Source organism: Syzygium oleosum, unplaced genomic scaffold (genome assembly GCF_021117445.2).
Source record: "Syzygium oleosum isolate NSW1041296 unplaced genomic scaffold, Sole_v2.1 Sole_v2.26, whole genome shotgun sequence".
NCBI classification, from domain to species: Eukaryota; Viridiplantae; Streptophyta; class Magnoliopsida; order Myrtales; family Myrtaceae; genus Syzygium; species Syzygium oleosum.
Window position 1 is genome coordinate 2,865,251 of NW_026607510.1, and position 27,951 is coordinate 2,893,201.

Genomic DNA, 27,951 nt, shown 5'->3' on the forward strand with positions numbered 1-27,951 from the left:
ATAGACGAGTTGCAAAAGTTGAAATTATTGTAACGATGGAATGATGCTGAAACGGGGGCAGTTGTCGGTCCTACTTGAAGCGCTAGCTCTAGATCCGACTGGTTCGAGTTTCGAAATTAAATTCCTCCTTTCCAAAGAGAGAGGAGTGCGATTCTTGAGCAGAATCGGGGATCCAACTTGAAGCGCTCGCTCTAGATCCGACTGGTTCGGGAACTGATCGTTTTGACAATCTGGATCATCGGTCTTGAGTTTCTACTTTAAACCAATCCAGCCAAACCATGCTCGCCCCCAAAAACAAAAAAATGGAAATCTTGAGCATATGTATTCCCCTTAGAGGCATGAAACCGTTATAAAATCAAATATATTTCCAAAAATAAGACGTGACAAAATCGCTATAACTGAGATACTATATTTAAACCCGGCTTAGGACCATGTCCCTCTCCCAACCAAATCGCCCCCGTCACCCTCCAGGATCGCGCCACGTGTCTCGTCAAGCACTCTCGAGTCAACGTTTGACTCTAGAGTGGCGGCGGATGTACGAAACTGGCCCTGGATTTTACCCGGAATGGCGACTTCGCCCCTGCGCTGTTGTGGATGTCAGATCTCCGATGCATTCATGGAGCGGATGAAAATAGAGCTTCGTTCGTACTCTCTCTCTCTCTCTCTCTCTCTCTCTCTCTCCTGCGCGCATGAAATTCCATGTTCTGTTCCTCATTCCCGCAAGAGAGGGTGTCCAGCAGATCCATCGGAACACGGGCATTCGATCGAGAGCAAGCGCGGGTTTGTTTGGTAAAGTTTCTCTTTTTATCTTCTTGGTCTTGGGTTTTCAGTGTTTTTTCGAAAGACTTCGAATTGCATTGCGTGAGATCTGTTCAGGTTTTCGGTCGATCGCCTGATCCCTACATTGGGTCGATCGAAGACGGTGTTTTCATGTGTTGCGAGTTCGAAAGAATCCTCTTGGGCGATGTTCTATGGTATAAGTTGGATTGTTGTGACTGCATTGTCTTCGTCACGGCGATTGTTTGTTATGGGTTGTTTTTGTTAGCGCTGCAATAGGGTGGCTTTGCAAACTTTTACAAAAAGGGTAAGGTGTTTCTTAAATTGTTTATGCGTTTGAATGAGGCATGTTTCTTTTTTTGGCTTCATGATGGGCAAAAGTGAGGATGCCGTTTTCTTTGACTCGGCCAAATATCAGTCATTGGCAACATGTGTATATATGCCTACCCAACCAAGAATTTGTGTATATATGCCCTGTACTGTGTTTATAGCACACGTGATTGCTTCATGAATTCATGTTTTGACACTCATCTTTTCTTGGCTTATAATTACAGATCGTATTTCTGGAAGGACAGAAATGGCTTCTCGCGACATTTGCTGAGTTTTTGCTGAACAACTTCTTGGCTTCTCTGGTTAAGATGTTGATGCCAAGGTTGTCCAAGGAATTGAGATGTGTCTTTGTTAGTGCATAAGCAGAAATGAAAGGTGGAAACTCGAACAGACCAAGAGGAAGAAAATTTTCTTTCGGTCTTATAGCACTTCTTTTTGCGACAGTATTACTGTGGATTTGGGAGAAGAATCCTTTCTTAAGCACCCTCCGGTCCGCTCAAGATCAGTTTTTGTTGTCTTCATCAGGTCAGTTGTTGAATCTTTTCATTTGACGGTAGTTACTGATTCTCATGTGCTAACTTTCACCAGAAGTCTTGTGTTGAGATGCTACTAGGGTTGGGTTTCATTTTTTCTTCGAGATCCAGCTATTCTGTTCCTCCTCTTTTCAATTCTGTCTATTTTCTGGGTGCCATCTAGTTTTAGGAGAGAGGATTGTGGGCTTGGCATGGATTACATGCTTGTGTGGAGAAACGGATGTACATGTCAATGCATTGTAATTTCTTTCATCTCGCATTGTAATTTCTTTTCTCATGGAAATAGAGTTAACTCTTTTATCGATTTGAAAATTGAAAGATGAGAGCTTTTGAGGGCAAGGGAAGTTCTATAATGTCTCTTGGAGCACATTGCTTTGCATTTTGTTCGATTAAAATTTGAAAAGATGAGAAAATGGAGTATACTTTCTTTATTTGCTTCTAACAATTATTACATGTCAAAGGATTGGCTCCTTGTTGGCAGCCTAATATTCAGAAGAATTTTGTTCTAAATGCACCCCACTGTTTTCTGAATCTTCACCTTATGCTGTTTTTTTTTTCTGACTATAGCCATTTATGAACATCATGCTCTTATCTCAATATGAATTACTATTGTGTTGTCAGTTGCTTTCGTGTTCTCTATACTCCTAATGTACTTGGACAGATTTTGTTATAAAAGATATTTAGAGGGAATTTACAACAGTAGAATTGGTTAAAAAACTTTAGAAAATTGTTCAAAGGGAGATTTATTCATTTCCTAAGTGTACCATGGGTATAAGTTTCAAATACAATTCCGGGGACTTAGATAATTAAGTGTAGCTGTGCATCGCATTGGGCAGAATATCTGAAGCAGCATTTCTATTGGCAGTTTTAAAGGCTGATGTTAATCGATGGTAAATAACAAAGACAGTATTCAATAGAAGAAACAAATTGCAGTTGAAGATTGTAGGTGTAAGCCAAATTTAGTGATGTTCAAGAAACCTGTTTTTTAGAAGAGTAAAGAGGCATGTGAAGAAGATATACATGACTAACCTAGGATACAGACTGAGTGATTTATGTTGCCAAAAGAGCTCAGCAAACACGTATCTGTATATTGCTGCAATATAGTGCATATGCATGTGTGTACATGCACGCATGTATTTGGATGTCTAGTGTTTTGAAATTAGAGTATCTATATGAGGAAAAATCACGGTAGATAGAGATTGGCAATAAAAATGTCATGATTGTTTGCAATATTCTGCACTTTTCCGAATATACTAGACTGGACACTATATCATGGCTATTTGAAGTAGATTGGGATATCATTCTGGTGATAGCAGACTTTGAACTTAATAAAATTGTTTTCTAGTATTTCACTTATGGTTTGTGCCACAGCTCAACAGACGAGTAACAATTGAGTTGCATCCTGTCTCTATTTGGGTGGGATTTGATCTGATCAATAATAGAAAGTCGAATTACAGTTGAAACTTTTGGCCCAAAAAAAAAAAGTTATAGTTGAAACTGAAGCAGACGATCTTAGGCTTCTCAAAATCTCTTAATCATGTAAAGCTTATCTGTGGAATTGTTTCATAAAACATGGTGAAAATTCTTCTGTCAGTGAGATTCCGGTATAGGTACGCATGTTTGCCCCATTTCGACACAGTTATTTAGGAGGCAATTGCAACAGGAAAGATTATCGGTTATAGCTGAATTAAGGTCCCTCCTCTTGCCAAACGATTAGAAGAGATGTGAATGGACATTTATTTGTGCAAATATCTCTCGGCAGGAAACTGAAACAATTTGAAGAATTCTCCTAGAAATATAAATATCCATGAGTCTCCTCAAGCTTCAATTAGGTGGTTTCGGAGTCACTCCTTCAAAACTCGTCATTGCTGTTAAATTCTCCCAACATAGAAATATAGGATAGGCATTGCTCTGCACTTACACTTTTCAACTTCATCTTAGATGAGACATTGCTGGTGATTTTCTAGATAGGTATAGCATGTGAAGTATCTCAATAGGCTGGATATGACTTTATCGTGAATTTTGATTTATATGTCCTATCTTTCAGTCATTCGAACATTGGTAATTCGGGTTTTGTTATTTTTTGTTTCTGTCAACTTGCTCACGATGCTTTTCTTTCTTGCTTCTCCCTTTCTTTTGGTGGTGGTGTTGGGATTATCCAGATTTCATCTTTGATATACCAAATGACTCCACGGTATCTGCACATCATAAAGAGCATATTGAGGAAGAAGATGCACATGTTACACCAAAACTTTCAAGAAAAGCCGGACAAGGTAGTGATAATTCAGTAATAGAGAAGTCTATTTCTGCACTCTCTCCTAAAGGAAAAGGCACTCGACATAGGAACTCCTCTTCCAAAAGGAAAGGTAGTTTTTCTTCCTGATGATATAATTTTGGATCAAATTTGTGATGATTGAGTCGTCATAATGAAAAAGTATGTGGGATCTACATATTCTTTTGGTCATAAACTTTTATCCGCATTCCTCTTTTTGATGTTCATGGGTCATGCCTAAAATTCATCCAAAGAAACATTCATACAAATGCATATTAGCTTTTCAATGAATTTGTATTTACTTGTACCTTATCTGGAAGCCATGAACTGAGCGCGACCATGTGTCAATAAAATAGATCTCGGAGTCAGTACTTTTTGTTGTCCTTTATATTTGACCACATTTGACCATAGAGTAAGTTTTCGCGAGGAGTTTGTGCAGTGCGCGATCTTCCCCTCTTTCAAGAAACTCCTGTAACTTCCTTCCAGTTAATAGACGAAATGTGAGTAAGAAAGAACATGCCGTCTTGATGGTATATTTTGTTATTATCGACTCATCTATATCTTCTGTAGAGTTGTCATACCATACAATTTATTTTTTGCAGCTGAGAGTACTGAAGTTTTGTGCCTTATGAAATACAAACAGAGGGAGAATTGCCTAATCGTGTTGGGATACGTGCAACTGATTTTAACATGTCTACTCGGCTGAAATTTAGTACATTTAAGGCATAGCTTGTTGAATAATCAAAATGAGAGTCCTTGAGAAACATGTCTTCAGATTTTGGCCTATAAGTTGATATTGCTTTTTCTCCTAGCCAATTTAATTATGATGAGCACTGGGAGATCTAAATGAGAAATGTCGATCTATTCTACTTTCTGCAGGAATTCGGTTTTACTTTTTATCTCTGTCATTAGTAATTGGCATATCAGCAAGTATGATACGTAGGTTTGAGAAAAACATACTACATTCCTGTGTTTTATCTTAGTCAAAGTGCTTTTCTTCATGGATGCAGTCTGCAATTATGCTAAGGGTAGATGGGTTGCAGACAAGAGCAGACCATTGTATTCGGGATTTGGATGCAAGCAGTGGTTGTCTGAGATGTGGGCCTGTAGACTGACGCAAAGAACCGATTTTTTGTATGAAGGATATCGGTGGCAGCCGCAAAATTGTGAAATGCCTGAATTCGAGAGATCTTCATTCTTGAAAAGGTTTTCTTTTCTTGCATACCTTCCTTTTAGCTTGCAATGCTACATATAAAACATTCCTCTTGTGCATAATCACTTCCTCTTGGCACTATCGACATTCCTGGAACATAGATAGATATGTTTTGTCCTATATAATCGGAGATATTTTGCCTACTAGAATTGAGATGTTCAAAATTCATAATTTCTGTTCTCAGATATCATTGGATGCTTTCCCTACATGTAGAAGTTTCTTTCGTTTGTCCAAAAGGTCTCTGGTTCCTTCTTTCTGCTATCCCTTCCTTCTGCTTAAAAAGAAAAGAAAAGCAGAAAAAAAGTGTCTTACAGAGATCGATAGGAAGTTTGGCATTGCTCTCATTCTGCTTGTTTTTGCCTATGATGTCTTGAAAACATCTTTACTTTCAGAATGCAGGACAAAACTATTGCATTTATAGGAGATTCACTCGGGAGGCAGCAGTTCCAATCTTTAATGTGTATGGTGACTGGTGGAGAAGATAGCCCTGACGTTGAAGATGTCGGAGTCAATTATGGGCTTGTTATTCCTCCTGGAGCCATTCGTCCTGATGGTTGGGCGTTTCGATTGCCAAGTACGAATACAACTATATTATACTACTGGTCTGCCAGCCTCTGTGATCTCGAGCCCTTAAACATCACTGATCCATCAACAGATGTCGCTATGCATTTGGACCGTCCTCCAGCTTTCATGAGAAAATTTCTGGATACCTTTGATGTTCTAGTTCTGAACACAGGACATCATTGGAACAGAGGTAAGCTTAATGCAAACAAGTGGGTCATGTATGTCAATGGAAGGCCAAATAAAGACCGAAATCTGGCAGCAATTGGAAATGCCAAAAATTTCACAGTCCATAGTGTTGCAAGGTGGGTAGACTTGCAGCTTCCTTCACATCCACGTCTCAAAGCTTTCTTCAGAACCATTTCACCTAGGCACTTCCTGAATGGGGAGTGGAATACTGGGGGTAGCTGCGATAACATGAGCCCCTTATCTAAAGGAAGCGTAGTTTCGCAAGACGAATCAAATGATTTGGTAGTGCAGAGCGCTCTCAGGGGTACAAAGGTGAAAATTCTGGATATAACTGCTCTTTCTGAATTGAGAGACGAGGGACACATATCTCGTTTCAGTGCTAAAGCCAGTGATGGTGTCCGGGATTGCTTACACTGGTGCCTACCTGGCATACCGGACACATGGAATGAAATCCTTTGTGCACAAGTATAGTTCCAAAGGATGGTGCCGAGGATGGATGAATATTAGCTGTTAAAATATTAGTATTTTCTTGGGCACTTTGGCTGTGGAACGTCTGTCCCTACCGCAGATACTTAGTCTCCGGTAGTAACTTGGGAAGCAGAAGCTTGGTCGCTGCTAATTTTATATAGGGTTTTGGACGAGGCCGCTGGGTCCCTGAAAGTCGACTTGCAGATAGAAAAGTTTTTTTATAGATCTAGGGAAATGGATGTATTCTGGATGCTGTAACATATTCTTTTCAGTCATAATATAGTTATTAATGTTTTGTTGCTTCAAGTCCAGAACTGCAGATCACATCATACTAAATTGATGTACTCCTATTTTGCGGCTAATTGTTTAGAAGCGCCGCAGAACTCGGTATCTGCAATTCTGCTAAATACCTACTATTGTCTTCACTGGCAAAGGAGAGCAACTTATGCAGCACAAGTTCCCTGACCTGATAAAAGACAAAAGGAAGGAAAATCCAGCACAGAGACTTTCTGGTTTTTATGAGACACCTCCCTCTCCATCCTATAGATTACTTTCTTTGTTCTTGTTGCTCTGAATCATCAAATAAAATTGACTACCGATGATTAATTCAGAAATTTTTTCGTGGTTTGAATACATCAAATACACAAATAAAATTGTAGGTAGAGCTTTCATTTACCGAGCTTATGTGCATCTCAGAAATATTCTACAAACAAGTCGAGTTTGAAGTTTATGGACATTTAGATTGGCGCTTCTGCAAATTTCTTTAAGCTCCGAACAAAGTGCACAACAAAAGTACATTGGATATTCAGTACTTTGATTATTTATAGTAATAAAAAAATTGTGTACTACATTTGAAGTTAAATTACTTATTCATTCAGAGGCTGGAACAGTATGGAAAATTCAGGTTCTGACATGATCGCAGATCTGAGGTCTAGCTCCCACCATGATAGAACTCAAGCCAGATTGGGGGTCGAGCATGACGTGTGGCAGTGCTCGATCTGCCAATTAGGGTCGACCTTGAAGCTGCAAGCGGAGCTTGGCCCAGATGGAGTCGACCTCGAGTGTCGCGGCGGAGCTTGCTTGCATACTACTAGTGGTTTGGTGCACTAGTATATGGAAATATCAATGGACTGTCCACATGTGGCGAGAAGCAATCATATTGCTACTCAAGCAGCAGCCAATTCTTGCCTGTAATTTATTAGCAACTAGAACGCAAAAATAATTTCGAAAGTTCACCATATTAAAAAACCCCAATTCGATTTAATGTGTTCCTGATATAGCTGCGATCCAGGGACTCGCTAAGTAATAAACTTGAACCGCTTGTAAGCTAGCGATAACCCTTCAGGAAAAAGAACAGGTCCTCAAAAGGCTTCGTTTGGGCCTCAACATCCCTGAACATTAAGCACATAGAGGGTAGAGGCAACTCCCATGCCTCGAAAAAGATAGTGGTCGGAGTTTCTCCTGTGTAAGACAGGGACCTAAGCAGGTCTATAAAAGGTGTTGTCCGGGCCTTGTGCGGACCTCGACATAGCTGGACCTTAAGTACATAGAAGGTAGAGGCAATTTGAGCCTCGTGTGGACCTCGGCATTCTTGGACATTAAGCACATAGAGGGTAGAGGCAACTTCCACGCCTAGAAAAAAAGATAGTGGCCAGTGGTTCTCCTTTGTAAGACTTGGACCCGAGCATGTCCTAAGAGGCTCCATCTCGGTTACCGTTCGGACCTCGGATTACCGAGATGCAAAACTTCTACTAAAGGGTATTCTTTTTTCACAGGAAAGAAAAATATTTGGAAAAAATCAGGGTGCGAAACGTGAGAGTACCTACATGTTAAACTAAGAAACACATTCGTGAAGCTCATCATTTCTATATATTAAAGGAACAGGTTGCGGAGGCCTTTATAGAAGTTTTGGCTTTCTTCCTTAAACGAGGTTACTTCTTAACCAACACCTTGACACGAGACAAAGATTCGCATGAAAATGTACCTTAATCAATTTGTCATGGACCAAATTGAAGGTCAAACTCAAAATCCAGGCGCCAATTGAAATTGAAAAAGAAAAATGGCGCTTAAAAAAAATTCGGAAATTTTTATATTTTTTGGTTCGATACAAAAAATCAGAAAGTATTAAAAAACTTAGTTTTTTTTTTTCAAGCAGAGCCGGAGAGCGATCGCCGGACCGCCGCCTCCAAAAATGCCGAAGAGGCGGCGAGTGCCGCACGTCCTGTGGAGGCTGTTCCGCGACCGCGCGCGACCGCTCGCCGACGCCATCGTCAGGCTGCTCCCCCCACCACCGCCGGCGGCGGCGGAGGCGGCGGCGGGGGCGGAGCGTTGCCGGTGGTGCGGGGGGAGGCGTTGCCTCGGCTGCGTCCGCGGCGGAGGAGGGGCGGCGGTCGCGTCGTTCCTCCTCAGGCCCGACGATCCGTCCGAGTACCGCAGGCTCCTCACCCGGTGCTTCGTCGTCGTCGGCGACGATGCGCCTCCGCTCTCCGACTCGAGTCCTCTCGCTCGCTGGTCTCAACGCCAGGTACGGCCGTGCATTCCATTCCACCGGAGATAGATTCTCAGGTCAATCTAGTGTTGGCTTTGTCCAAAAAGGCGCGGACTTGCACGAACTTTTTGGGACTTTTGTTTGGTTTTTTTCTCTGTTTGGAACTTGAGATGAACATGGTGTTTTGAAGTTGTCCCATTTGAATAATATATCTAGGAGTTTCGGTTACGTAGATACGAGAAGTATTGACAACAATTTCTTTGTAGCAGCGACTTTGTCAGTTTTTGAAGGTTTGATTTTTAATATTGTCATCAGTCAAATTGTCTTTTTGTGCTGACTTTCAGCTTTCAGCTATCAATCGCCCAGGAAGCACGGATACTCTCCGGGGGCCTCCATGTCGGTGTTGGACATGTGTTGGAAACCGACACTTGTCCGGCACTCTTTTTTTATTATTTATTTATTTGTGGATTTGAATCAAATTAATTTGATTGAATTAATCATAAAAACGATAATTTATTATGTATATATGAATATATGCATTTAATATATAATTTGTCCTAACGTGTCAAAATTCTCTATTTTTTGAGAAATGACGTGTCGGCGTGGCGTGTCGTGTCGTGTCGTGTCGGTGCTACTTAGTCAATCGCTTCTAGTTGCACTGGCTTTTGTTTTCTGGTATATGCGTTTGGCGCAGGATGTATCTCTCCCTTACTATAACTAGTCCTTAATCGTCCTGTAGATTGTATTGAGGACCATCGAGATGGTGTGCTCTGAGAGTTCAGCACCCGGCAATGTAATAGCCAATGGCTTTAGTAAGGTAATTAGCCGTTCTTCATTGCAAAGGCAATCATGTTTTTTTTTTTTTGGTTAAAAGGCAATCATGTTTTTCTTGCTCCTACCTGCAACATTCAGCTTTGCTCAAGTTTCATGCTCCGTTTTTTTAAGAACTTGTTGTTTTATGTCTGTATTACTTGTGACACTGCATTGTTTTCTGAAGTCGTATTAGCATATTGCGGTAAGTCGTTTTTTTTCTTCGGGCAGATTTAATAGTCAGTTTTATATTTCATCTCTCTCTCTCTCTCTCTACCACATAGTTTTGGAAATAATTAAGTCAAAATATGTTTTCTTCGGAGATTAACAAATTGTTGGTATGAATTTATACCTGTCCTTCTCCCTGTGTGGCAAGCTGGGATCTAAGGATGCGAGCTTTTATAATCATCAATTTTAAATACTGTGATAGTATTTCTCGTTATGGTTGTCGTTTGTTTCTTTTAAAATAAAGCTTAATAAGTTTAAGACTTTCTCTAGTCGAGTTAGATTGTGAATGAAGAATCTATACCAAGTGAATTTTAATTTCTGTCAACAGGATAACCATTCTAGTGTTGCTGTCGAGCTTCTAACTTCTTCAGCCTGGTGCCTTCTCTTAGAAAGGGTATGTCATGGCAAGATTCTGATCAGTGGATTTTTCAACTTCTTCTGCCTTCCCGTTGTTGGATCTGGTGTTTAAACATATCAGATAATCGTAGTTGGGACCTTGGATGAACTGAAAAAATTCTTATCTGCAGGTTGGTGACAGTGTAATGATGTACTTGCTCAAGTGTGCATCAATCTTTTTGCCATATCCTTGTAAGAAACACTTTCAGGTGGCTGGACTTCCAATCACAAAACTGGACAATATGCTGTCGAAGCATTCACTAGAATCCCACTCTCAACGTACTTATTTGTTCCAATAGGGTAGTATATGAGTTCAATGAAAGTTTTATAATTGATTGTTTATCCAACTGCTTCCTTGATGGCAGTGGCGGACCAAAATTTCGAGGTTAGGGGGGTGAGACACAAATTTTACATTAGAATATAATACATAATTGTTTCTGAAAATTTTTCCTTATGTAACATGAATTTTTTGGACCTAAAGGGGTATTGGGGGGGGGGGGGGGGGTGTGGAGGGGGACCAGCTTCCTCTAGGTCCGTCAATGCATCCTTTCTATTGTATTTGTCACACATATGTTAACTTGGTTCTCTTAGAATAACATCATAATATGAAACACAATGGGTTGAGGAAAACCCAATTAAGGGGTGAAATTTGCTAATCATGACATAAAGTTAGGACAATTGCTGTATAAGGATGATGACAATGAAGAAATTGAGAGTTCAATGCATTATTTTCGAAGTCTTTAATGTAAAAAGATTAGAGAGGTCATCAGGAATGGTTTCACAGTTTCTATTCACATTTTTGTTTTCATAATTACCAAATCAATGGATATTGATAGTCAACCGAGGAAAGATGAGTTTACGTGATTTGAGATGACTGAAGTGGCCAATTGAGATGATTTTACTGAATTTTTCTAGGTAAAATATAGGTGATTTAGAGATCTTATAAAATAAGCATTAAGGATTCATGTCTTTCTATATCAAAATCTTTCCTGGTAGTTATATTGTTGTTTCTCGACCAAAATAGAGGATAAGTTTTATTTGTAACATGGCTTCCAATGTTCTTAAAGCATGCTGGTGCTTTATGTAATTGAATTGCAGGTGCTCCTATTATACATTTGTTTCTTGAAGCAAATGCCCACTGTCTAGCTTCTATTTGGGAATATTTTTCTGTATGTTCTGTTAATGAGTGCCCTGGGAGCTTGTTAAGCATACTCGATAAAGAATATTTCAACTCTCAAAAGCATTGATTACACATGCATGTCAATAAAGTTAGTGCATTGGAAACCATAAAGTTTACTTAATTGATCATTTAACGGTTGTCCCTGAGGCACTTGTTAATAAAATCCTCTCTTATATGGTCCTACACTGCAAAATGTGCTGGTTTGTGAATGAAGTCTATGTTTGGTACTGCTGATTTTAATAGAAAGGTTGAGAGAAGAACCGACTATTGTTGCTTGGCAGTTGATGAGAAGAACTCTTAAAAATGTCTATTATCTCACTTTTGATTGGTCAGAGTTTGATGCATTGAAATCAAAACTTTCAAAGAGATAAGCTAATGAAAACCATCGACACATGCATGTTATTTAGATCATGTCTGAAGTTTACCTACTTTTATTACCCATATCTACCCATGTATCAGAAAGTTAGTACAGTCATTGTGGAATTAACCAACTACTTGTCTCACTGCATGGAAATTCGAGCTGCTAACATCGCTGTGCTTTACATAACTGAGTTGTACCCGTTTTCTTTATCATACATTTTTTATCATTTATGTTCATCGCCAATTTGAAGCTCTTCATACGAGGTAAAATACCGAAAAAGGCATTTACATAATTTTCTTAAGGAATGTCAAGCTTCATTTTGATGAGTTTGGTTATTTAATTGCGTGGAGTCTATTGGATACATGTATGCAGAAAATTTCGTTTTTCCATTTTTTTCATTAGAAGTTGTAAGTTGTCCAAGATAGTTCTCTACTCTGAAAATTGAAACCAGATCTTTCACTATGGAAATTACTATATTGAACAGTTGCATGGTTGGCATTTGGGCAAGAATCCGATGGTTTAATTTATTTGTGAACTTGCCTGATTCTCAGTCAATCTGTAGTTGATGTTAATTCCGTCCCTCTTATTTCCTCCTTGTTTATTGTTTGCTGATCTTGTGGATCCTACTACAACCATGTTTTTAGTTGTTCCTTCCAAAGGATCTTTAATTTTTTTATCACAAAAGTGTGATAGCCCATTCTGAATTGCCATTACATCTTGATCTGTTTTCAGGAGCTCAAAAGAAGAGAAAAAGAGCTGGTTATTTTAAATTGTTCTCACAGATGGAGAAATCCACTAATTTACTCCATCATGAAACATCCTTAATTTCTTCTAGCCATGGCGCAGACTATGGAAAGAAAAACGAGGAATTACAGATGATCGTCCCTGAAGCAGCTACATCAACAAGTATAATTCGTGCTGCTTCTAGCGATGAATCTTTCTGTGAGGTTCTGCAAGGAAGCTCTAATCTGATTGTATCAAAGGTCAGAAAGCACAGAAGACCATTTAGCTGGCAGCGTCGGGGAAAGAAAAGGAGAATTGATTCCCATGGAAGTGGCGTGGTCTGTTCTGAAGTATTATGTGCTGATCAAGATAATCTCGCTGGGAGTTCGCAAGGAGAATCATCTTCTGCTTTTAATCACCCATACATAAAGGTGCTTATTAATTATCATGAAATGTTGATAAGTTAAGTCATGGATGTCAATCGAAATGTTAAATGATAATTCTCAAAGAAGCCATTTTCCGCCTTATTCTATAATCCAAGCTAATGGGCATTGCATCTTTGTATGTTCTATAAATGTTCTGGCTTGGATTACCGGAATAGTACCCTAGTAGAAATATCTGTCTTGCTTAGTTTTGTTTGAAATCATAGCATTTTCATGCAATGGTTCTGAAGCTATTATCCATTGCTGGATTGATCCTCCAGGGAGGTTTCCTACTCTATTTACCGTAATATAATAGATGTTGGGCATTATGACTGACATGAGTTTGCAAATGATAAGGTGTTTTCTGCATGTACGAACCATTTAGTTGGTAAAGGAGAGGAATGGCAATGACCCGCACCAAGGTTTTGGGGGAGGGAGGGAGGGGGGGGAGTGCTTATTGTTGATAAGAAAGTGAAAATTAGTTAAAGTTCTGTGGCTGGAATGAAGAATGTCGTGGATCTATTATCATCGTTCTAAGAAGGTTAAATGCATAGATAGGTTGTGTTGGTTAGGGAAGGAAACACACTTGACAGCAGTTCTACTCGCTTTATGTACACGATGACATGGATGAGGATTATATTTCTTATCGATATAACGAGCAATCATTAATGAGCTCCAGGTTTTCCATGGAAATGCAATCATAATAGCTGCTGCTATGGGCTGGCTGAGGGGCATGAAAATTTTGTCATAGCATATCTTTTGATGCCTTTTGTATTGTGCTTTTTGGTGACTCATTCAGGACCTTCAATTAATCATAATGTCATTTAGACATAATTTGTTGACTCTATAGAGCCTGAGTAGTTTTTAGTTGATTTGTTCTTGTGCTCTGTCTTTTCACTTAATGCCTTTGTCTGCTGTCTTCTATTTGATGGGGTTTGAGTTTTGAATCTCTACAAATAGGCAATTTATATCCTGTTATGCTTTGCTTGTATATTTATAATCATTTTCTCATTGCTCGTGTGTAAGCATGTTGAGTATATATCAGTGCGTATTATTCTGTATTTTTGTCTACAGATGCCAGTGTTGTGCTCCTGCTGTCAGTTGTTGGTAGCAGTTAAAAAACTCGCCAAAGGCACTCAAATTTCAAGAAAAGATATATTTTATGATCTGGAATCAACACTTTCAGCAGGCTTTCCAAGAAAACGTATCCTTCTTGTGCCTTTTTTCTCTGGAAATGTCTTTATATTTGTCAGAGCAACTCCTGATGATGAATATAGTTGCCGCTGCTTTTTATATAATTGGACACAAATTTGAATAAGTCTGTTCTTGTCATGGACATTTTGTTGTGTGTGAACAGCACTGATAACAATCAGTTTACCTCAATAATTGATCAAGGCTGTCATTTTCATTGCCTATGCTTTTTCTGCACAAACTCTGAATATCATCTGGCAATGAACCATTTGGCATTTCATGAATACCCTTTCTACGATCCTAGCTTTTCTATTCCTCATATTCCCACCCAAATTTAGCTGAAAATTGGAGACCAGTCTTCTTTACCATCTTAATTGAATGCTACTGTGCTCTTTGGGTACTCGATAGAACAGTTTGACAAAGAATGGTCAATTGCCAATGACAATGGGCAGATAGTAGAAGTTTTTGTCAAAATACAGAGTGATATTATGTCCCAGATACAGTTGTTTGCCAATAGAGAGCACAAAAATTTTATCAATGGAAAGTTGGCTGTCAATAGGGTAAAGTTAGTTTTAAGAGGATCGACACAAACTAGTGTATGAGGATCGTAAGGCATTGGGAAATTGACAGAATTATTTGTGGAAATCCTCTTTGTAACTTTGTTGCGCAAAGGTGATAAACCAACCCATACTATATGACCTACTTCTCTTGTTATTATCATTATCATCTTGTATTTGTGAGTGAAATGATTGTTTGGTTAGACAAGGTTGCTTGACAATATTGTGTTGCATCCAGTTGAACTAGAGGAGACTGTGTGATATCGCTAGTAATGAATTTCTAGTCTTTTGATGAGCTTCTTTTTTTTTCTGGTTTGGTTTTGCACTTGATTGTCTTAATTCTTGTGTCTCCTATTTGCCAATTGGTCGATATGTTATAGCCACAGCCCTTTTGATGCTCATTTAATCATGAATAGGAAGTAAAGAGAGCATTTCTAGGTAGTGTCTTGCTTTTTATACTGTGCCTGTCCTTCATGCATTGCCTAGTATTTCCGATAATGTCCGTCTAAACTGAAGGTCCTGAGGATGCTAGTGAAAACTAGCTTGTAGTTTAGCATTCTCTTGGATTTCCCTGGAATACACGAGCATGGGCTCATATATGTCAATATATCACTAATTTCAAAGTGCGTCCTCACTTTTCTTCCTCAGAATTTATTTCAAGGACAATCTTTAATTTCTTTCACTCCAATATTATTTCTGTAATTGCTAATAGGAGGTTGAATGCCTTTTCATTTTGTTTTTCTGTTTACTTCCATTCCATTCCATTGCCCCATCCCACTCATTATATCCATCGTTCCAAATGTAACCTAGAGTGTTTTGTCACTATATTGAGCCTGTTTTACGGAATGCTTGATCAGCTACAAGTTGGTGTTCAGATGATACATGTATGCAATACAAATACAAGTTGAAAACTTCAAAATTTATTGATTCTTAGAAAGGTGCAACGTTCCATGTCTTTTAGTGTAAAGGACTTATGCTATCCTTAATGCTCTGCAGATATTCTAAATACTTTGAAGCCTAGTGTTGCTGGTTCACTGATTCTCCTCCAAAAATTATTTGGACTGTCTAATATAGATCTCGATACCAAGTCAAACACATGCTTACATGACAGTTCTTTCTGTCCTGGTGGATCCACATGCCTGTAAGTAAACAACTAGGCCTTATTGCGTTGATTTAATCCATACCTTGCAGTGCCAGTGAACAATAATTTTTTTTTTTGCATATCACAGTGAGGTTGTGCATTGTTTTTTTTTTTTTTGCAGGATATATATAAGGCATAATTGAATTGCCTTCATCTATGATTTATCAGAACCTAGTCAGCAAGATTTCTTCCGAAACTTAATAGATTACTTTTAGCATCCCATCAGCGCATACTCTCAGGCTCTCTTTGTCCTTTTCTTTCTCTCTAATTGTATAAAAAGTACAATATATTGGAGGCGCCTAGGTTTTCTTCTATCTTTGCAAGTCTCGATTTTCTATCCTGATGTATGTGATATTTTTTATGCATATGAATTCTCGACAACTTTTTTTATTTATATGATAGGCGAAATAGAATCCAGGGCGACATTCATATGGAAAAGCCTTCTATTAATGCAGTTATCAAATAAAAAAAATCAATCTTTAGAAGTCATTGCATCATCTTCTATGTCAAATAGTTAGTCCACTGAACTCGAGCAATATCTTCTTAAAGCTCAGAAAGATATATTGAAGCTTTTTTATTTAGAACTTGATTCATGATCACATTGTTCAATTTGTAAGGAATCCATTGATCAATGCGATAAATTCGATCAAAGCAAGGTCCTTTCCGATATCCTTTTTCTGATATCCTTTTTATTTGCCTTGTTATGTCGAACGTTAAATCTGGCATAGATGCATCTATAGTTAAGGATAAAAACTGCTTTATTTATTTATTGGAGCACGTCTCAACCAACTAGAATATTCGTATAAGCTTGTTATAATTTGATGGATCAATCTCAACATGGGTTAATAGCCTTCAACAAAAGATCCTCTAATTGCAAAGAATTGTTTTCAATCTAAGACTCTAGTTGATGCTGCCCAGTGGCTCACATTTCGAGCATGTTTTCTTGGAGGAATGGAAAAGAGTCATAATTCATTGAATCATGATAACTCTATTGAATTATAAAGATTTAACTTATACCAATGAAAAGTTGTCAATGTTGTGCTTGATTATGATCCTGATAAGGCTTAGTATATCCTAGCATTCAAAAGGAGATTTTATAAATTTTTTTTTAGAAGATGCAAAAGTTGCGAAGGGATTGGTGGTGAAAAGTATTGAATAATAATTGATGAAGATGGTGATGAGTCTGGGAGGGAACATATGACCATTGTTTCGTATTTGTGGATAGAGAGTGTTGTGTACCAAGACATATTTTTAGATCTTGTCCATTTTATAGATTTTACTGAGATGACTTTGAAGAATGAACTAATTCTGTTTTCTCGTCATAACCTTAAGGTAAAGAGGATAAGAGGTCAAGGATATGATGAAGCAAGTTAAATGCACGGTGAATGGAAATGCATACCATGTTTGATTGTCTTGATCTTTGTCTTTGAATTGGCAATAGCTGTGTTGGTGCTATTAATTTTTCTTGAAGTTGGGTGCTAGAAAATCTCAGTTGTTATAACTACCAAGATTGACAATATACTTTGCTAAGAAAGCTAACTCCTTTGGCTGCTGCAACTACTGCCAATTAAATATGATGAGCAAGAGAATGAATATAGTATGCATGATGATACTCTTTAGAAGTAACTCTTCATTCAGTGTGCACGTTACTTGCTCCATCATTTCCTTGACATCTTATTTACGTTATGAACGAAAAGAAACATACATTATTTCGTTCTTCAAAGTCATAGCATTAGTATCTAAAATATAAAGAAGACAAAAAATAGTCAATCTTGTTCACCACTTTCTCTATCCACAAATTTTAAATCAATTTCCATTCTGGCGCTTCTTGATCCATTTTCAACTTTTATTAAATATTTTTCATCATCGATCTCTCAATGAATATTTTTACTTAATTTTGCCAATATATATGAGATTTGCTTTTGAATATGGTACTGGCTGCAATTATTAAGCATTATCAAGTACAAGATTGACAACTTATTCATCATAAGATGCCAAAATCTTCATAAATTTAATAAAATCAGTACGATTCAATGAATTATTACTCTCATCATTATCTCTAAAAGCACGTGCTTGAAATGTCAACCACCTAACATTATCAATAGAAGTCTCAAGCTCTAAATCATTCTTTCAATACTTTAAGATGGTTTGTTGAGGCCTCTTCGCTGAGATTGAGCTGTCAAGTCATCTCACAAAACGGTGCTCCAGTGTCAAATTTGGGTTTTGAATTCTTGTTTGATTGGTGTCATTAGAGGATACTCTAAATTTCTACTGAACATGCCAAAACATCAATTTATTTTAAGTCTGTGTGAGTTTTGAGTTTATCAATATTTACTTCTATAAATATGTCAAATTATGTCACATCCTGTCAAATTTGCACCCCTTATGACAAGATTTCGAAAATATGTTGAGTGCCAACTAGGACAGATCCAATATGTCATAAAAAAGCATTTTTTTTTCCACCATCGACTTTCTTCTGGACATGAAATCCCTTTTTAGTGAGTTTGTTTTAGTTAAATTTAATTCAAAATTGATTGATTGTTGAAGAAGTAACAAGGCAATATTTTAGTTAGGAATTTCTGACCACTCGGAAATTTTGTGAAGTAAGAAGCTTGAAAAGACCAAGAAGGCTTTTGCATACGAAAACCTTATATTGGGAAAGGACAGATTGATATGGAACTATATTGTGTTAATGAATATGATGCTTACAAATTGAAAGATGCAATCCCATATCTTCTTTTGAACAAGAGACATTAATATCCTTTTCCTATCTCAATGCTTCAGAAAGATGTTGCTCGAGTTCAATTGATTTACTATGCTAAAGTTTGATCACTTTCCCTTTTGAAAAATGTATTGATAGTAGAAGGCTTTCCATATCAATCTCACTCTTGAATGTTTCGCATATCATTTAAGATCAAAGAAGTTTGAACAGAGCATTTACTGTATGTATTGCTTTAACACCCCTTCTCACGGGATGCTTTTACTGTTTAAGATATCTGTATTGTTCTTAATATTGTTTCAATTTTAGATGACCTTTGGACTTGTTTGGCACTTAGAATGGTAGAATTTGGAAACTGAATGGTGTCATGTAGACATGGATAAAGCGAAGTGGGTAGTTAGCTGAATAAACTGGAATTATAAACTATGTCTTGGGCATTATGTTGGAGTTTCGATAAAGTTACAGAGCTATACAATTGGAGAGAATATAGGAAGATGATGCCTTTATGATGGGACATGTGTTTCAACAAGCTATATCTTTGGACTTTGGAGGGAAACTAGGAAATATTGCATTTATAATGATACATTAATCTGGTCTATGAGTGTTATCACATTTTAATTTTCTTTTCTTCCTGAGGTTCCCTAGGTACCACTCCATGAGTAACTTGCTTAAGACCCTAATTCGCAAGACGCAATGTTGCCAGTATTCAAGATTACTGGATAAGCACTGTCCTCCGCTTACATCAGTTCGAGATGCTTCAGGGAATGCTCACTCCATATCAGAGGTTCAGTACCCATAAAAAATTTACTGTTGTTTATGTGGTTGGTTTTTAGTCATTATTGGAGAATAGGCAACATATTCTGCATATTGCCTCATCTCCGTCACAATGAAGTATTTGGATACAATCTTTATGTTTTCTTCAAGTCATTCTATCTAGGCTGTCTACTGGATCTTCAGGCAATATGTTTTTAGTTATCATTAGCTTTAGAATTAGATTTGACAATCTTTTCAGGTATGAGAAAAAAAATATTCTCACAGAGCATTTCTAGACCGACCCAACTTGGGAATGGGAGTTTAGCTGGTCTAAAATCCTTGTATTATTAGTTGTGATGTTGAGAAGGATGGGCCAAACTCAGAAATGGTTTTCTTCGCAATTACAAGGATGCATCGCTTTGACTTTGCTAGTTAGGTATCCTAATGTTCAAAGAGGTGGGCTTTCTGAAAGCATAATGTTGTAACCGACTTTCATAGTAATATATGGGGAAAAATTAATAGGGCTCGAGATATTGGTGGGACAATGAGTCTACTTTAAGTAGTTATTAATTGAGAAAATTTGAATTTTCGCTAATGTAAATCAATTAAATAATAAAAATTGTGGACATCTGGAAATTAAAATTTTGTTACTCTTTTTCATCTATCCAATGAGAAATCAAAATTATTTGAATGTATTATGTTTATTTGGGTGAATTTGATGTGATACGAACAAATGTCTTGCAAATGGTTTAGTGTTAACGAGTGCACTGGAAACTGTATTAAGTTCCTCAATCGGTTGTTGGACGAGTGCCCTTGGGCCACTAAACAAAATGATTTGTATATACATGAAATTTGCGATGTTACGTGATTTTCTGACTGAAAAATAGATATGCTAAGTTAGAAATCAAAGTGCTTCAGTATAGTACAATATCCATTCAACCCATAAATTGCTTACTAGAAAGAACAAGCATTCTTCTGTATGTTTAGAATTGTGCGGGAAAAGAAGTTTTGTTGAAAATCATGTACTTTTTCCTATTATATGCAAAAATGAGTATTTTGCTAATAGAGGTAGCAAAGGAAAACCCAAATGTTTAAGATATCTGGCGGAGGAACACTACAATTTGTAAGCATCATATCATTAAGATCAAAGAAGTTTGAACAGAGCATTTACTGTATGAGCCTTTACTGTTTAAGATATCTGGCGGAGGAACCCCATCTTCTAGCGATATCGGGATGTTTTAACAGCCCTTCTCATGTGCAAACTAGATTGAAAAGGACATGTAAAATTGATAGAATGGGGAGCCTCATGTGTTTAGTAATGGGGCGAGACTTGGCCGTGGTACCTTGTTAAAAAGTTCAACAAAAAACTTAAGCTACTAAATGGAAGAGTAGACGTATGTAGGGCCCATTGAGAGCCTGCATTTGAGCTATGTGGGATACCTTAACAAGGTAAGTGTTGGAAACTCCCTTTTGTATGGTCCATGAATGTTTTTCCATCTCCTTTTTCAAGAATATATTACTTAATTGGTCGTTCATCTCAATTAACCGTTTGTTTTCGATGATCGCTTGCAAGCTTCTTTACTACATCCCTTAGACATATTTCTTTATTGTAATAAATTGAATGTATCATAAGCCATAGTTTTGACATTCTTTGTGGTTTCTAATAGATACATGGTTTCTTTTAAATGTTTGTCATTTTCAGGGGTTTGAATTTGTTGATAAGTTACCCAGATATAACTTGAAGCATCATGAAAATAAGTTGGAAACAAATGTTACTGAGTTTGAGGAACTGAAGTCATATTGTTCGAAGAGTCAGGTTGTGGCATTCATATGGGCTGTTTGTAGGAGTATAGTTCCTCTAGAACTACTAGGTGCTCCTATTAATTGGAGAAAATTGAGGAGAAACATTTACAAGTTCATTGAACTACGGAGATTTGAGCAATTTTCTCTGAAGCAATGTATGCATAAGTTACAAGCAGTAAGGTTTATGTTTCTATTCAAGGATCTTTCAATTCGATCCAATGGTCAGGTGCCTCAGTATGCAGTAGGGGAGAATATAGACATATATAGAAATGGAAACAATGAACTGAATGAAATGATGTCAATACTGAGGCATACACTTCTCGAAAGATGGATTTACTGGTTCTTTTCATTTCTAGTTGTGCCATTGGTGCGGGCCAACTTTTATGTCACTGAAAGTGAACATGGAAAGCAGGAGATATTTTATTTTCGGAAGTCAATATGGGAGAGTTTGTCAAACAGAGTTATGAGCCGCTTGAAAGATAAGAGCTACACTTGCTTGAGTGATGCATCTGTTAGAAGTATTTTAGGCAGAAGATCTTTTGGTTTCTCGAAGCTTAGATTTCGTCCAAAAGAAAATGGGCTGAGGATGCTTGCAAACCTTAAAGCTTCATCTTGTATTCCATCAAGGAAGTCACATTACAATGATCAGTGTTGCCAAACTTTGAAGACAAGGCAGTTTCAGGAAAAAGCAGTTAAATGTAAACATTTCAGATCTGCGAATAGTGTTCTCCGTGATATGCACGCTGTTTTGAAAAGTTTGAAGGTTGAAGAATCAGAGAAGTTAGGGTCATCAGTATTTGACTACAACGATGTTTACAGAAAGCTTTGCCCTTTTTTGGTTGGTATGAAGAATGGTGCGACAGAGTTACCTGATATGTTCATCGTAGTGTCTGATGTATCCAAAGCATTTGACTCTATCAACCATGATAAGCTATTAAGCATATTGCAAGATGTAATAACACAACCTGGTTATCTTTTGGAGGAGTCTTCTGAAATTGTCTGCAGAAAGAAAGCATTGTGGGTTCATCATAATCTAAATTTGGTTGGAGAACATATTCGATCCGAACCAAGAAGACTGGCTCCCTGTTTCTTCTCCAGCTCGTTACATGGTGTTCTTACAAACCAGGTATATCAGATGGAGGAAAGTCACACCTGCAGTTTCTTTTAACCCCTTGAAAAAATTTGAGCTGATAAGTCAGATAAGTCACTGCTTTATCTAATGCCATATCGGCTGTTAAGGATTTGCACATCTTCTTATATATCCTGCTCACTAGTTTGCTTTTCAGTGTTAGTCCATGCAATTGTTTTGCTGGTTTGTTGGTTGGCGCGCTGTTTTTTTGTGCCAAGAAATTTATACTCTATATAGGCGCTGACATAGGACAGAGGATTTGCTTTTGTGGCCATGCATAGATATGGAAGTTGAAATCCACGTTTACAAAGTATTCTTAGTCAATGTACATAGGCCATGATTAATTCAGCATGAGCGGTAATTTCCATTACTAACATGAACTTGCACTCGTACGTAGTTCATTTTCCTTGAAGTTGCATGAAACATTCATTTGTTGGAGATGGAATTTTGTATAACACTGCATAATAATTGAAACTTCTGACTATAGCTTAAGTTCATGAGAGTAGCTTGAATGTAGTTTTCTTTTACTTTTCTGCATCTCTTTTGTGGAATTTGAGTGTGGAAAGCCCAATTTTATTCTGTGAGAAGGCTTATAGTTGTTCATCCATATTTATTGATGATACATCCAATTACACATACTTTGATTTCCAGTAGAAAGATGTCATTCATCTTTTCGGATGAAGGTGTACGTAAGATACTGTGGGTTCTTTATCGATATTTAACTTTCTTAACTGTTTCAAGAGTAGTCCACCCCTATCAAAAGTTGGACAGGCTGTGCAAAAGAAAGGAATTTACACTGGTATTTTTATAACCGGTCCAAGTGGGCTGGTTCGATTGGGTGGACAAGAAGTGGTTAATTGGACCGGTTCAAACTATTAAAGTAACATTGGTCCGAAACCAAATTCAGTTGGTATTGACCTGATGAAATGGTCAAATCGGGGCGGATAAACTGAGTCATTCAACTTTGTTTTCCTTTAAAAAGGTATCAGATGCACTCCTGATGTAAGAAGCAGGGACCTCATATTTAATGCCATAGCCTTTGCCACTATGCACTGCGGACACCTACCTTTTAGTTGAACAAATATGTTGTGTGCCTATCGACAAAACCTGGAGCAACGGGCAATAACTAATATCTGGTGTACTGAGTGTTGATAGAACTGGGTTCGTCCAGCTTCTTCTGCCCACCTTTTAACCATTCAGCTGAGCTCTGTGTTCAGATGGTGAGTCTTGGACTGAATTCTAGCCTCCGATTTGTCAAATCACTGTTCAGTTCCAACTCGATCACAGATCCCCGAACTTGACCACAGACACCCTGTAAATTGTTTTGGTTTGTTATAAAGTATGGGTCTTCTTCAAGCTGTCATCCTTGTGGATTTTACATCTCTTTCTGCTGCCTTTTATTTTGTTTTATTTTCTTCTTTTTACAATAAAATTATCTCCGGAGGTGCTAGTTTTGGTATTATATTAAGTTAGAGGTTGGTCAATTTCCCCTGATGAGTTTGTGAGTCCCTTCAATTCTTAAACCATGAGGGAACATTTGATATATCCCATTATAGGTCAATTACTTGTTGGTGATGCTCTGCATTGTCATGGCTTGGGAATATTTTCTTGATTATGCAGCAACTCTTTTTCGGGAAATATGTTGTTTGTGGATAATTTGTCTGATCGAGTGATAAACTATTTTCATTGTTAAAGTAGCCCACGTCGCTTGTCAAAGAGGTTTCCGTAGGTCTTCTATTTATGTAGTCTCCTTTCACCTGTCGTTTTAAATATTTAAATCAGACTTTCTAACATGATATTAGGGCCAGGTTCTGCCCCTGATTTATTTTGCCCACGAGGCCTCCCATATTTGTCAATTCCACTTGCTGTTCTCAGTTCAGTTTGAATATTAGAAGGGAGTGTTAAAGTATCTCACTTCGCTTGTTTAAGGGGTTCCAATCGACCTTATATTCATGTAGTCTCCCCCACCTATCAGTTTAAGTTTTTGGATTGAACTTTCTAACATTCACGATAAGAACAAAAATAGTATGAGAGGAAGGAAGGAGCAGAGGGAAGGAACACTGTTTGGAAAATTTGACTGCCCTTATTTAACTGATTATCATGTGCCGGTCCGGTCCAGTTCAATTTGCCATCATAGACTTGATAACTGGTCTAAATTGGATGAACTGGCTAAAACAATAAACCGTTATTGTGTGGAAGTGGAACCTTTTTCTATGTTGCATTTTCTTTAGAAGATTTCAGAAAAGGAGGGAAAAACTGGGAGAAAAGCAATAAGAACGAATAAAAGACTACATGCTGATCATTTTATGGACGTTATAATTGATAGCTAAAATTAGTTTATGGTAGTGATTACCCAGACAATAGGTTGACTAAGTCCATGTCTTTATGACCGTATTCCGAGTAATGATGCATGGCATTTTCCTCAGCTGGTAGACTTGGCACTTGCCCTAGAGCACTAGGAAGTCAATTCAGCCTCATTTCTGATGCTTGATCTTTTTCTGAACCATTAGTTTGCTATACAACAGGTGACCTGCTTTTAATAAATTTTGGAGATTGGGAAAGGAAAGAATATCGTAGTAGAATTGGAAGTATTCCAACTATCTTTTTTATTTAATGTATTTTATGAAACTGTTTCCTATGTGTCCTGTAATCTGGTTCTCCTGAGGTCAGATCCTTGATTGAGCATAACTATTCCGCTTTGTGTCTGCTTCTCTTTCTGTTCCTGGAGGAAGTTATACGACTCTTGTTCTTCCTTTTGATGCATTAGGAAAGAAGCAGGTTTGTAAAACGAGAAGAGCTCTTTTTTAATCTAATTGAGCATGTCAAGCGCAATGTCCTACAATTTGACAAAAACTTCTATCTACAAGGTGTTGGTATCCCTCAAGGAAGTATTATATCCTCTCTTCTTTGCTCATTGTACTATGGGCATCTTGAGCAAAGTGTGGTTTTTCCTTTCCTGGAAAAGGCTCATGAATTTGCCACTGATGGTTTTTCTACCAGACAAAGTTGTCAGGGGGTTTCTGGTTCTAATGCAGTAACTATGTTGGAGATGGATGATTTACCCAATCCTAGTTTTCTGCTTCTCAGATTTATTGATGACATTCTTTTTATATCGACCTCAAAAAGACAGGCTGCTAGTTTTTTCTTGAGGCTCAAAAGAGGATTTCGGGATTATAATTGCTTTATGAATGAGGAGAAGTTCTCTTTGAATTTTGATGTTGGTCCCCGCTCCGAGTCAAGGATTCGATCTCACAGGGTTTACATTGATGAAAGTGGTAATTCATTTCTGCGATGGAGTGGCCTGCTCATAAACTGTACCAGTTTAGAGGTTCAGGCAGATTACACAAGGTTATATTTTCATTGATTCCTTTGGCTCGTTATTATTCTGGAATATAGCTTCTATGTGAAGAGGTTTTGGTGCATAGATGTATCTTATGGCTGTATGATATTCTTATGCTTTTGGGATGATTATTATGCGTGAATAAACTAAGGAGACTTAAAGTCACTGATAGTGAAACTTATAATTCTAGCAAACTTGTAAATCACGAAGGAAGCATCCGCTGGTTGTGATTATTCATCGCAGCTGCGTCATGTCCACATGTATGTCTAATGCTTCTTATTTCATATATATTGTGCAAGTGCAATATCTTGCTTAGTTGCATGAGATTTTGCATGAATGAGATTGTTCTGTTTTTTCATCACATAATGATATCAGGCTATTACGATTTTATTGCATCGGTATACTACAATTATTTCGCTGATACTACATGTTAAAATAAGTTGCTCATGTGAAAGGAAAAACATATCAGGAATTTTTATGGAGCATTAGCTTTTCTTTGTAACTCCTCATTATCTAGCGGAGTAACTCCGTTCACTGTTAGCAGGTATCGAAAAACCCATCTGCGTTCTGCTCTTACTGTCCGTTGGCAAGGAAAACCTGGTTCTCATTTGCAGACGAAGTTATGCGATTTTCTGAGGCCTAAATGCCATCCTATATTTTTCGATTTGAATATTAACTCAGCAGCTGTTGTCAGATTAAATGTCTATCAGGTTTTTCTGCTCTGTGCTATGAAGTTCCATTGCTATGTTTGTGATTTATCATACATTTGCAAGATTAAGGCGAGTTCTTATGTGAAGATGATCGAGACGTCTTTCAGGTAATGGCATCCATTTCTTCCTAATAAGCTAGTTGTTTTACTTCCGTCGATTCTCTAAGTAAGTTCTAGTGTTTCATTGGAATCGATATTTATTATCTTCATCTTGTAATCGAGAATCAAATTTGCCAAGAAGTTTTTTCCTTATTTGGCATTTTCGTTTTGAGTTGCTCACATGTAAATTCTCAAAAAAGCAAGATGACACGTAAATTCGATTTATCATACTTCAAATGTTTGAATGGTATTTCTGTTCTGCTCTTGATTTATTGTATTATCAGGCACATGTTCTCTCTGATAAAGAAGAGGATGCGCACGGTGCGTCTCGGTCCTTCTCTTCGCCCGGTTCTTCAGCTGGAGGAGGGAGAAGTCGAGTGGCTTGGCTTAGTTGCTTACATCCGAACGCTGGAGAGAAAGCAGTCGAGGCATAAGGACTTGCTATCGTATCTGAAGTCCAAGTTTTCCAGACACGGGATTAATCGGAACGTATCACCTCAACTGATGTATGCAGTTGATGGATCACATTCATCCTCATTGTGGAAAATTGAGTATTAGGTTCTTCTAGGGTGAAAATAACCCCAAGTCCACTGTTGCACAATCCATTTTCAAGTTGGTTTTCATGTGACTGTTCTCTCCCAAATGCCATTCTTTTTCTCCACTGTGATGATAGAACCGTACCAGATGCTTTTCACTCCACTTTGGTGAACCAAAAGTGGATGGGCAGTGAGCAATTGTAACACCTTTTCAAATTTCAGGTGGCACCGAGTGATTGGCTTGTGAGTATCACATCAACTTTGATTGCTGAGTGAATGAAACAGGAGAAAATATTAGAAGCATATCTTGCCTTCTACTCATTGATCGCTTACATATTTCTATTTGCACGTTTACATTAATTGTCCTTTGTCCATCGGATTCGACGACTTGGACAGTAGGGACGATGGTGATTGTGTTGGAGAGCAGTGCGGTTGAGGTGGGCGGGGGCGGCATTTGAGGTAGTGGGGTAAGAGAGAGGCGGACGGGGGTGGCGATTGAGGTGGTGGGGTAAGAGAGATACAGGGGAAAGAGAGGAGGAGAGTGGTGATTGTCGGTCGCTGACCGGTGAGCGTAGCTGAGTAAATAAGTGACAATTTGGTACATAAGTAAACAATTATCATAGATGAAAAGAAGTTACGGATACAATGTTCAATATTGTAAAAGATTTATGTTCAAATCTCTCATTTTATCTCTATATAATAGAGAAAATACGATTTCAACCTCAAATTTTGGCTTAAAAATTCATGAAACACACAGTGAATTATAATGTTCATGAAAAGTAAAATCATGATTTGAAAGCAAATTAACACTCATGTAATGATTCCTTAAAATCTCTAACACTTTCTAATCTTATATTTTAATTTTTCTTATATATGGTAAATTAACATCTTTCTTGTTTCATGAAGATAAGACTGAATCTTTGAAAACGTTTCTTATAGTTTGCATTATATTTTTTCTTCCACACACAGAGGGTGTGCTCTTATTCAAGTACATACATACATATAGAGACGGATTAGGACAAA

At 37.7% G+C, this 27,951-nt stretch overlaps 2 protein-coding genes across 8 annotated transcripts; both read left to right on the top strand.

Annotated features, from left to right (window-relative positions):
• Positions 1 to 604: 604 nt before the first annotated feature.
• LOC115665365 (protein trichome birefringence-like 14) lies at positions 605 to 6,649 on the top strand. Of its 2 annotated transcripts, none has more exons than XM_056303241.1 (5): positions 605 to 789; positions 1,552 to 1,632; positions 3,803 to 4,006; positions 4,923 to 5,118; positions 5,518 to 6,649. In XM_056303241.1, the coding sequence occupies exons 1-5, from the start codon at positions 690 to 692 to the stop codon at positions 6,344 to 6,346; spliced, it is 1,410 nt and encodes a 469-aa protein (XP_056159216.1). In that variant the 5' UTR covers positions 605 to 689; the 3' UTR covers positions 6,347 to 6,649. The 2 variants fall into 2 exon arrangements, with proteins under 2 accessions (XP_056159216.1, XP_030443102.1); XM_030587242.2 differs by having other exon boundaries at positions 649 to 789; positions 1,332 to 1,632.
• Positions 6,650 to 8,467: 1,818 nt separating this feature from the next.
• Positions 8,468 to 27,231, top strand: LOC115682454 (telomerase reverse transcriptase). 6 transcript variants are annotated; one of them, XM_056303236.1, is made up of 13 exons: positions 8,468 to 8,867; positions 9,571 to 9,648; positions 10,198 to 10,263; positions 10,397 to 10,544; positions 12,539 to 12,877; positions 12,920 to 12,960; positions 14,026 to 14,155; positions 15,696 to 15,840; positions 19,196 to 19,343; positions 21,015 to 22,241; positions 25,012 to 25,592; positions 26,129 to 26,401; positions 26,677 to 27,231. In XM_056303236.1, exons 1-13 carry the CDS (start codon positions 8,535 to 8,537, stop codon positions 26,948 to 26,950), a joined length of 3,783 nt encoding a protein of 1,260 aa, XP_056159211.1. In that variant the 5' UTR covers positions 8,468 to 8,534; the 3' UTR covers positions 26,951 to 27,231. The 6 variants fall into 6 exon arrangements, with proteins under 6 accessions (XP_056159211.1, XP_030462544.2, XP_056159210.1 ...); XM_030606684.2 differs by having other exon boundaries at positions 12,539 to 12,960; XM_056303235.1 differs by having other exon boundaries at positions 12,539 to 12,960; positions 19,205 to 19,343.
• Positions 27,232 to 27,951: the final 720 nt, after the last annotated feature.

Coding starts and splice junctions, on each gene's coding strand:
- LOC115682454 (XM_030606684.2), top strand. CDS start 8,535: ATGCCGAAGAGGCGGCGAGTGCCGCACGTCCTGTGGAGGCTGTTCCGC. Junction 15,841..19,195: donor CCTGGTGGATCCACATGCCT/GTAAGTAAACAA, acceptor TTTCTTCCTGAG/GTTCCCTAGGTACCACTCCA. Junction 26,402..26,676: donor ATGATCGAGACGTCTTTCAG/GTAATGGCATCC, acceptor TTGTATTATCAG/GCACATGTTCTCTCTGATAA.
- LOC115665365 (XM_056303241.1), top strand. CDS start 690: ATGAAATTCCATGTTCTGTTCCTCATTCCCGCAAGAGAGGGTGTCCAG. Junction 790..1,551: donor AGCAAGCGCGGGTTTGTTTG/GTAAAGTTTCTC, acceptor TTTTTGCGACAG/TATTACTGTGGATTTGGGAG. Junction 4,007..4,922: donor CTCCTCTTCCAAAAGGAAAG/GTAGTTTTTCTT, acceptor TCATGGATGCAG/TCTGCAATTATGCTAAGGGT.